General features: G+C 47.7%; 1 protein-coding gene across 1 annotated transcript; it reads right to left on the reverse strand.

Moving 5' to 3' along the window:
• Positions 1-4,804: 4,804 nt before the first annotated feature.
• LOC135981705 (uncharacterized) lies at positions 4,805-7,618 on the reverse strand. The gene is made up of 2 exons (XM_065585426.1): positions 6,878-7,618; positions 4,805-5,882 (listed from the first exon to the last, which is right to left on the reverse strand). The coding sequence occupies exons 1-2, from the start codon at positions 7,452-7,454 to the stop codon at positions 5,407-5,409; spliced, it is 1,053 nt and encodes a 350-aa protein (XP_065441498.1). The 5' UTR covers positions 7,455-7,618; the 3' UTR covers positions 4,805-5,406.
• Positions 7,619-10,928: the final 3,310 nt, after the last annotated feature.

Here is a 10,928-nt window from a genome sequence, read left to right on the forward strand (position 1 = left end):
ACTGATCTAGAGCCCGCTGAAGGCACCCGAATGCTGCATATTGACTTTCATGGGGTTTGGCTCACAGCCATATAGGAGTTTTACATTTTCATCACACTTTACAAACATTAACTTTTCATCACAACACCTGCTGAACTGGGCATTATCTTCCAAATTAAGGCACAAAGACTTGAAGTAACAGGATGATAACACAGAAGATCCTGATACCGTATGTGTGTGTATGTGTATGTGTATGTGTGTATATATAATATATAATATTCTGAATTGCAGTTTATCAACAATCATTGTACAGGATCTTGTGACGAATGCTGTGAATAGCTCATTTACTTTTAATTTAAAAATCAACTTGTTTCTCACATTGGTTTAGGCAATCAGAAATTAGGGATTAAAAAGGACTGCTGATATAACTAACTTCCAGAAGTTCACAATCACAACATCTAACCAAAAATTCTATCTTTTTTTTTTCAGAGTTCTATGGGTAATTATTAACTTACTCCATTTTTTTCTTAAAGTTTATTGACTACATAACAAATGCACACATGTCTGAAGTGCAGAAAAGCAGAGCTAATTGGTATTGAAAGACTGGTGGTTCACAAATTGAATCAAAGTTCTGTATAATCAAATAAAGATATTTGCCATTTCTATATTGCATTTCATCCAAGGCTCTCTCATTCACAAAGAAGTTCAGAGAGTTTTTCCAGTAATTACCTTCAGTACAGAGTATGTGATTTGCCTACCACTTCTGCTACTCTTTTTGAACGAGAGACATTTTAGCCAATATTTTATATAATCTCTGCAAACTCTATTGCAAGCAGAATATCTACTAGATTTGACATTTTGATTCTGATAGATCTTTGTGTATCTGATTATACTGTGGGAAGAATTTACAAATTTAGATGAATGGAAACATATGGTCAGTGTTCAGCCACTTGTTAACTCTGTATCTGGGACCACATACGCATGTATCTTCATTCAAGATCCCTCATTCTGTCTTTAAAGATAATACAAGATCTCTAATTTTGTTATCTAAAACTAACCAGATAGTCTTCAGAACACAATTATATTGATGAAATATCAGTGGCAGGAACTGTAATCCAAATTATTGTTCAATGATTTAGTTTTCTGGCCAGTATTGACGAAGCACATCATATTTCACAAATGTAACAGGAAATCTACTCTAATACAGCAAATTAGCCGTGTGCGCTTAGCAATGCAAGAAGCTTGAATATACTGTGTTCAGATGGCAGACATCTTTAAGTAACCCTGTGTTCAAAGAGAGCTCACACTTAACACGTCAGGAGCTGACATCTTTCCTCCTCAAATGTCCTTTATTTATCAATACTGGGGTGTCTATTCTAGTCCTTGTTGTTTAGACTCACAACTTTGGTGTCATTCTCAATAGCTCTCTTATCCACACTGCTGTCTTTTTCTTCCACAGTACTGACATTGTCACTAAATCCTTCTGGTTATCCCTGTCCAACATCTCCACAATCTGTCCCTTTTTCTGTTTCCATTGCAAAAACTCAGGCTACATCTACACTACGGGGGGGGGGGGGTCGATTTAAGATACGCAAATTCAGCTATGTGAATAGTGTAGCTGAATTCGACGTATCGCAGCCGACTTACCCCGCTGTGAGGACGGCGGCAAAATCGACCTCTGCGGCTCCCCGTCGACGGCGCTTACTCCCACCTCCGCTGGTGGAGTAAGAGCGTCGATTCGGGGATCGATTGTCGCGTCCCAACGAGACATGATAAATCGATCCCCGAGAGGTCGATTTCTACCTGCCGATTCAGGCGGGTAGTGTAGACCCAGCCTCAGATCCAGGCCCTGTTTATTTCTCTTGTTGGCTACTACAACCTACTCACTCTGATCTTGTTGCCTTCCTTCTTCAAGCCATTCAAAATAGAGCTGCAAAAATCAACTGCTTCACCTGCTTCTATGACTGGAAGATCATCCTATCCTGCCCCCTTTCAAGTACCTCCTCTGGCTTAGTTACCCTCATTAAATTTGGACTCCTTTGGTGAAATCTGGGCCCCACTGAAGTCAATGGCAAAACTGCCATTGCCTTTAATAGGGCCGGGATTTTATCCCTTGACCTCACCATTAAAGCGCTACACACATCTTGACATTAAGGTACTATAGTAATGGCAGAGGGTGAGGGGGTGTATAAGTATACCTATTTGCTAACTGTGTTGGTGTTCAATATATGTGATGCAGGATTTTTGAACAGTTATCTCTTGATCTATAGTACAGTTAGTGAAGCCCAAAATTCCATTTTGGTGTGTGTGTGTGTGTGTGTGTGTGTGTATCTACATATAGTCGTCCTAATTGTTTTAGCATTTTTTCTTTAATTATTGGAACAAATGTGTAGTATAATTTTATTATCCTTTAAATCAATTATCTCATTTTAAAATATATATGTTGCTTGAAACTTGCAGGAAAAAGCTTCTTCATACGAATGGTAGGGTGGCACTAGACTGTACTACAATAGACAGTGTATGATTTGGAAAAAGTAGCTGAGAAATAGATATTTACTTGTGCAGTGTGCTCTCTTGGCCTTTTATAATCCCCATAATTTAGCTGTGACATAGTATTTAATCAGTCCCTCTTTTTATTTATTTATTTATTTATTTTAAAGAATCTATTATCTTGAGTAAACGAAACCCAAAGTTAAGCTATGAAATATCCTGGAGGTGAAGCAATTGAAAGAACTGATTCCTTGGTTAATTATTCATAAAAGGTGTTTGGATCATGGATGAAGTTTAAACTCTCTGGGAGTAATAGAATGTTAGAGGACATTCTGTGTCTACTTAAAGGGCCCTTATCACTGTTGTATTTGAGCACCTCACCAACATTAAATGAATTCATCCTTACTCCCCTCCTTTGAAGTAGGAAAGTATTATTAACCTCCATTGACAGATATTTTACATTGGTACCTCTCAGCAAGTATTGCCAACTATTTTTTAACCATTTCATCCAAAGTTTTAATGAAAAGTAAAATTAGATCTACAAAACACACTGAGGGTATGTCTACACTACGAGAGTAGTTCGATTTTACTTAAATCGAATTTTTGGAATCGATATTGCAAAGTCGAACGTGTGTGTCCACACTAAGGACAGTAATTCGACTTTGTGAGTCCACACTAACGGGGAAAGCGTCGACATTGGAAGCGGTGCACTGTGGGCAGCTATTCCACAGTTCCCGCAGTCCCCGCTGCCCATTGGAATTCTGGGTCGAGCCGCCAATGCCTTCTGGGTAAAAAAATGTGTCGAGGGTGCTTTTGGGTAACTGTCATCATCCGTCCATCACTCCCGCCCTCCCTCCCTGAAAGCGCCGGCGGGAAATCAGTTCGCGCACTTTTCTAGTCAGTGACAGCGTGGACGCCACAGCACTGCGAGCATGGAGCCCGCTGCGACCATCGCTGCAGTTGTGGCCGTTGTCAACGCCTCGCAGCTTATCATCCACCTTTCCCAGAGGCAGATGCAGATAAATCAGGCGAGGAGGCTACGGCACCGCGGTGAGGGCCTGAAGTCTGAGAGTAGCACAGACCTGTCAGAAAGCACGGGACCCGGCGCCGAGGACATCACGGTGGCAATGTGTCATGTGGATGTTGTGGAACGGCGATTCTGGGCCCGGGAAACAAGCACGGACTGGTGGGACCGCATAGTGCTGCAGGTCTGGGATGAATCCCAGTGGCTGCGAAACTTTCGCATGCGGAAGGGGACTTTCCTTGAACTTTGTGAGTTGCTGTCCCCTGCCCTGAAGCGCAATGACACCCAGATGCGAGCAGCCCTGACTGTCCAGAAGCGAGTGGCCATAGCCCTCTGGAAGCTTGCAACGCCAGACAGCTACCGGTCAGTCGCGAACGACTTTGGCATGGGCAAATCTACCATCGGGGTTGCTGTGATGCAAGTAGCCAACGCAATCGTTGATGTACTGCTGTCAAAGGTAGTGACCCTGGGAAACGTGGAGGTGATCATAGATGGCTTCGCCGCGATGGGATTCCCAAACTGCGGTGGGGCTATAGATGGAACTCACATCCCTATCCTGGGACCGGACCACTAGGCCAGCCAGTACATCAACCGAAAGAGCTACTTTTCAATGGTGCTGCAAGCACTGGTGGACCATAGGGGATGTTTTACAAACATCAACGTCGGATGGCCGGGCAAGGTTCATGACGCTCGCGTTTTCAGGAACTCTGGTCTGTTTAGACGGCTGCAGGAAGGTATTTACTTCCCGGACCACAAAATAACTCTTGGGGATGTGGAGATGCCTATAGTCATCCTCGGGGACCCAGCCTACCCGCTAATGCCCTGGCTCATGAAGCCCTATACTGGCGCCCTGGACACTGAAAAAGAACTCTTCAACTACCGGCTGAGCAAGTGCAGAATGGTGGTGGAGTGTGCTTTTGGCCGTCTCAAGGGGAGATGGAGAAGCTTACTGACTCGCTGTGATCTCAGCGAAACCAATATCCCCATTGTTATAGCAGCTTACTGTGTGCTCCACAATCTCTGTGAGAGCAAGGGGGAGACCTTTATGGTGGGGTGGGAGGTTGAGGCAAATAGCCTGGCTTCTGATTATGCCCAGCGGGACGCGCTGTGCATCCGGGAGGCTTTGAAAGCTAGGTTCCTGAGTGAGCAGGGTAACCTGTGACTTTTAAGTTTGTGTACAGAGAAGCTGAACCTGCCCCCGTTTCTTTACCCAGTTAATGTTGACTATCCTCTCCAGTTACATACCCCCTTCACCCCCTTCAACACACGTTTAGAAATAAAATCACTTCTACTTTGTTAATGAACGCCGTTTTCTTTATTACTGTTTTCGCGGGAATGTTTTAAACCTGGGACGCAGACTGTGGTGGGGAGCGGGTGTAGTGTAGTGACGCAAATGACGCTTCTAAACTCCAGGAATGACAGGCTCCGCAGTGGTGGACTGGTTGTTTCAACGGAGCCTGTCACCCCTCCTGATCGGGACTGTGTGTATGTGGGGGCTATGTGACTTTGTGGCAGGGGGAGGACGGTTACAGATCCCCTGCTGCGTGGCTCTGTGATCCAGGATAAGGACCGCTGCATAAGATCTGTAACTGCCCTCCCCCGCCACAAAGTCACAGAGCAACCCACCCCCCACTACAGAACATGAAAACCACCTCCCAGACTGACCAGGGTAACTAGTGACTGCACTGTGTATGTGCCCTGCTGCTGGACCTGCCCCCGCCTATGTACCCTGCTAAAGGTGACTGTCCTGTCCAATTACCAACCCCTTCCCCCCCCTTCAGACAGACTCTCCTCCAAAAGAACATGATGGAAACAGTAATTAACAGAAACGTATTTTTTATTAGCAACTACACATGAAACTGGGGGGTGAAACTTGGACGGGGGCTTGTGTGAGGCGGGAAGGAAAGGACTTGTCAAATTTTGGGGAATGAGAGCCTTCTACTACTAGAGCAGTCTGCAGGGGTGGAGTGAGAGTTTGCACGGACTCTGCCGCCCCTCCTTCTTTGGACTTTGGGTGAGGGGGGTATGGGACTTGGTGGCAGGGGAGGGCGGTTACAGATAGACTGCAGCAGGGCTCTGTCCTCCTGCCTCCGTTCCTGCAGAACATCCACAAGGCGCCGGAGCGTGTCCGTTTGCTCCCTCATTAATCCAAGCAGCGTTTGAGTCGCCTGCTGGTCTTCCTGCCGCCACCTCTCCTCCCGTTCCATGTGTGATCGGTGCATTTGGTACAAGTTCTCCCTCCACTGGGTCTGCTGTGCTGCCTGGGCTCGGGAGCAGCCCATAAGTTCCGAGAACATGTCCTCCCGTGTCCTCTTCTTCCTATGCCTAATCTGCGCTAGCCTCTGGGAGTGTGATGCCAGGCTAGGTTGTGAGACAGTCGCAGATGTGGCTGTGGGAATGGGAAAAAGGGAGTAAATTCCTCAGAAAGATAAATGTAGTTGTGAACAAAGAACATAGTCTTTCTCTGTGAACAAGACCATGCACAGCACCTATCACATGCGCACTCAGGACAAGGTCGAATTCTCGGCCTTCGCATTCAGTGCCTGGGGTCTTGCACTGCAGATCTGAGAAGCGGGGCAGGACACCGGAATTTGTGTAGCAGGCAGACATGGTAAGCCGTAGACTTGTGGATGCTTAAAACTTTAATAGTAGCACTGGCCTCCTTTCACATTGAAAGCAATGCCGGTCCCTGCTGCCAGCAATCCGGCAAGCAGGAACTCTGCCCCTGTCCCACCCCCTCGCGGCTGTCCCCGGGAAAGATCCCTGTATGCTGCCCCTCTCCCGCCTCCACCGCGTGGCTGCAAACCGGCGGTTACAGTTCTGTAAAGGAACGGGCAAGCAGTCCCAATACTAACATTCCCCTACCTAATTCAAAGCAGGTCACCATGAGCGACATCACCCTGATGAGGATCTCATATGAATGATAAAGAATGAATGCTTCGGGAAAGCCTCCAAAGACCAGGGCCATATGCTGCCATGCTCTGCAGGGCAATGATCCCGGAGTACTTGATTGTCTCCTGGCGCGGAAACGTTTCATACCACGGAGGACCCAATAAGGCTGCTCTCCCCAGGAACCTGATGCAAAGGCTTTCCAATTACCTCCAGGAGAGCTTCCTTGAGATGTCCCAGGAGGATTTCTGCTCTATCCCCGGACATATAGACCGCATTTTACTGTAGCTGCACTGGCAGGGACTAAACAGTAGAGCGGCTTGGGCAGAACAATCATGCTAAACCGGACATTGTTAGATTTTTTTTCAATAGTTGCACTGCCCAGGACTGAAACGTTAAGCGCCTAGGGCAAACTAATCATGAGAAACCCATTTTTGTTATTCTTAATATTCCTGTTCTGTTAAAAATAAATGTTTAGATGTTTAAAACACTTACTGGCTGATCCTTCCCCAGATTCTGTGTCCGGGTTAATGGCTGGGGACGGTTGGTAGGGGATCTCTGTAAGGGTGATGAAGAGATCCTGGCTGTCGGGGAAATCAGCGTTGTAAGCGCTGTCGACTGCCTCGTCCTCCTCATCTCCTTCCTCATCTTCCCCGTCCGCTAACATGTCCGAGGAACCGGCCGTGGACAGTATCCCATCCTCAGAGTCCACGGTCAGTGGTGGGGTAGTGGTGGCGGCCACACCTAGGATGGAATGCAGTGCCTCATAGAAACGGGATGTCTGGGGATGGGATCCGGAGCGTCCGTTTGCCTCTTTGGTCTTCTGGTCGCCTTGTCTCAGCTCCTTGATTTTCACGCGGCACTGCGTTGCATCCCAGCTGTATCCTCTCTCTGCCATGGCTTTAGAGATCTTCTCGTAGATCTTTGCATTCCATCTTTTGGAGCGCAGCTCGGAAAGCACGGACTCATCGCCCCACACAGCGATCAGATCCAAGACTTCCCAATCAGTCCATGCTGGGGCCCTCTTTCTATTCTGAGATTGCACGGCCATCTCTGCTGGAGAGCTCTGCATTGTTGCCAGTGCTGCTGAGCTCGCCACGATGTCCAAACAGGAAATGAGATTCAAACTGGCCAGACAGGAAAAGGAATTCAAATTTTCCCAGGGCTTTTCCTGTCTGGCTGGTCAGAGCATCCGAGCTCGGACTGCTGTCCAGAGCGTCAACAGAGTGGTGCACTGTGGGATAGCTCCCAGAGCTATTAGCGTCGATTTCCATCCACACCTAGCCTAATTCGACATGGGGAGGAGTACAGAAGTCGAATTTAAGAGACCTCTATGTCAAACTAAATAGCTTCGCAGTGTGGACGGGTGCAGGGTTAATTCGATGTAACGGCGCTAACTTCGACATAAACGCCTAGTGTAGACCAGGCCTGAGTTACCTTGTCACGGCTTTATCTTTCAGACAAAGCCAAATTATGCCTCCCAGATAACACTTTATGTCAGATGGAAATTTGAAAGGAAAATTTTCTACCTTTAGACGTGTGGACCGCAATGATTATTGGCATGCGGGAGAGTTTTTCCTCTGTGTGCACTGGCACTCAGAAGGAGTCTGCTCAATAATTTTCCCAGTGTTGCCATTTATCACCTGAGAAACACTCAACATTTTGTCCTGCAGCCAAGAAGTTTAACTTTCTCCTAAAAGAAAGATGCAACGAAATATTGATGCAGAAGGTCAAAAAGTATCTCAGCCACCTCCTTAAGACAGTATCCCTGACCGATCCTGCCAGGACAATATGAGTGTGAAATGTGCTTACTTGCTGCCTGTACTACCTTTTCTTCGGCTCCAAGGGAGCGTTCATAGAGATATCTGAAGACTGTTCTAAAAGAAGATAGAGGAAAGGTACTATTGTTGCATGCATAGCTAGAAGAGGGGCATGGGATTAGAGCCTCATGCAATTGGGATTTTTTTTATTAACTAGATGTTTTCCTTTGAAAGTTTCACTTTTAAACATTATTTTATACTCTTATGAGAAGGCTCAATGCTCTAGCGGGGTTTTCTGGCAGGTGAGACAGGGCAAAATATTGTGATTTGAGATAGCATGGCCGAACGAAGTGGAGTTTATAAAAAGTTGTTTCCACAGTGTATATGCTGAATGTCCCTCTTTGCCTGAGTTGCTATAGTTTATTTTATAAGTAATGTGGAAAAACCAGCTGCTGGGAAGGTTTCCAGCACTGCCAGTTCAGTTTGTGAACGCACTGGAATTAGGCCTTATCACAAATGAAGCACTATCCAGTGCCATGACTATCCAATTCCTCTTTCCAATAAAAAGCTCTCTTTCTTAAGAAAGTTCTCTTACCTTCTTTTCCCACCCACCCACTTTGCTGTCATGCTTTAAGTAGGGTTACCATATTTCAGCGAGCAAAAAAGAGGACGGGAGGAGCCCCGCCCTAGCCCCGCCCCTGCCCCTCCCACTTCCCGCCCCCCCTGACCTCCCAACCCTCCCCCCGTTCCTTGTCCCCTGACTACCCCCTCCTGGGACCCCTGCCCCTAACTGCCCCCCAGGACTATCTAAGCCTCCCTGCCTCTTGTCCCCTGACTGCCCCAACCTTTATCCACACCCCCACCCCCAGACAGACCCCTGGGACTCCCACGCCCCATCCAACCACTCCCCACCCACTGACAGCCCCCCCCAGAACTCCCAACCCATCTAAACCCCTCTGCTCCCTGTCCCCTGACTGCTCCGATCCCTCTCCCCACTCCTGCCCCCTGACAGCTCCCCCCCAGAACTCCCAGCCCCCTACCCCCCCCCCGCTCCTTGTCCCCTAACTGCCCCCTCCTAAGACCCCCCCCAACTGCCCCCCAGGACCCTACCCCCTACCTGTACCCTGACTGCCCAAAACTTTCTCCACTCCCCCCAAAAAGCCCCCCCCGTTTCTTGACCTCCACCTCCAGAACCTTCCTGCCCCCTGACCTCCTTACCCTGCTGCTCAGAACAGAGTGTTGGGCTCTGTGCAGCCGAGCCGGACACGTGGCTGAGCTCCCCTGCACAACAAAACCCGGTCTGGCCCTGCACAACAAAACCCGGTCTGGCCCTGCACAGTGCTGGTGGACTGGGCTGCAAGGGAGCTGCTGGCTCAGAATGCAGGGCGGATCCGGCTCCTCTACAGCTGCTCCTGAGTCCAGCCCGGGACTTCCCTGCAGCCCTCCAAGCCACTCGCTCTGCTAATCCCGGACATTGTGAGTGCTTTACAAATTCCCCCCGGACGCTATTTTTAGCACACAAAAGGAGGACATGTCCGGGGAAATCCGGACGTATGGTAACCCTACTTTAAGGCCAGCACCAGAGAACGAGCCCCCAGCCTCTGTGGCATGCCTTGTGTATTTTCCATTCTGAACTTTAGGTTTTTACTCCACACCTAGCTGTGTGTGCTTGGTTTCTCTAGGGCTAGTGGGCCATAAGAAAAAATATCCGACCTTCCAGTCCTGCAGACAGGATGTAGAGCTATTCTGTAGATAGATTTCCACTTCAGTGCCACAAAGAGCCCTCTCTGATTATAATGTGCTGCCATAATGGGCTTCTGGAGGCTCCCAAAATACAAATGCTTCATAATTAAAGGGTTAAGGCAGAGTTGCACTGATGGAACCGAAAGCCAAATTTGACCATCATGTCTATTATCAACAGATGACTGGCTACTTTCCTGTAGACACCAATGCTTTAGCATGTTTCGTGAAATACACAGGCATTCAGAGCAGTTATGCCTTCTTGTATAGGAAAAGATTTTAGGTCAAAACATATTTTCTTTAAGTTTGAGAATGTCACTGTAGCATCACTAACGTAAACAGCTGCTCCCAGCGGCATTGGAAAGACCACCATTTTTCTTCCACCTGCAGTTAGTAAATACCTGCAGCATTTCTGTGTTGTAACTATTGGTAAAGGCTTGACTGATACTCATCTCAGTCCTGCACTATGGTAGCCAAGGGAAGTTTTGCTATTGATTTCAGTGGGAGCAGGCCACCTATACTCTCAAAAGCAGAGGTTATACGGTATCCGGCCGTGCTGGTTTTGTAACATGAACAAATAGTCAACCTCTGGCTGGACTGGTTCAGGGAATGCTGCCAAATCTGCAGCCCCGCAGGCCATCGGGATACCTTCCTGTCTCACACCAGCAGCAGTTTAAAATGTTCCCATTGTGTCCTACTCATGCTCCAGGGGTACATGGTGTGGCATACAGACTCCTTTGCGCTGAATGAGAGCTTTGGGGTTTTCGTAATCTGAGGCATTGGTGGAAATCAGGCCATCTCATCTTGTAGCTCAACCCTGCTTAGGCCACATGGCTTTCTGCTCCCCTCAGCAAGCATGGCACAGCAGTTTGGGGGAGATGGGAGGCAGACAGCTCATCACTGAATCTTGGCGCACTGTAGCTGAGTGCCCCCATTGAATGGCTTTGCATATTGTCACAGATCTGTTAGAACCAGCCCTGCCCACTGGAGACAACCCTTTGTATTTTCAGATTCTGATTTACATCACCACTAGTAATGTAAATCAA

This window comes from Chrysemys picta, chromosome 2 (assembly GCF_011386835.1).
Source record: "Chrysemys picta bellii isolate R12L10 chromosome 2, ASM1138683v2, whole genome shotgun sequence".
Classification (NCBI taxonomy): Eukaryota; Metazoa; Chordata; order Testudines; family Emydidae; genus Chrysemys; species Chrysemys picta.

What these genes read in the sequence shown, in the direction of transcription:
- LOC135981705 (XM_065585426.1), bottom strand. Translation starts at nt 7,454, where the DNA reads ATGCAGAGCTCTCCAGCAGAGATGGCCGTGCAATCTCAGAATAGAAAG. An exon ending in ATCTGGGGAAGGATCAGCCA is followed by an intron (nt 5,883 to 6,877) that starts GTAAGTGTTTTA and finishes CCATTCCCACAG; the next exon opens with CCACATCTGCGACTGTCTCA.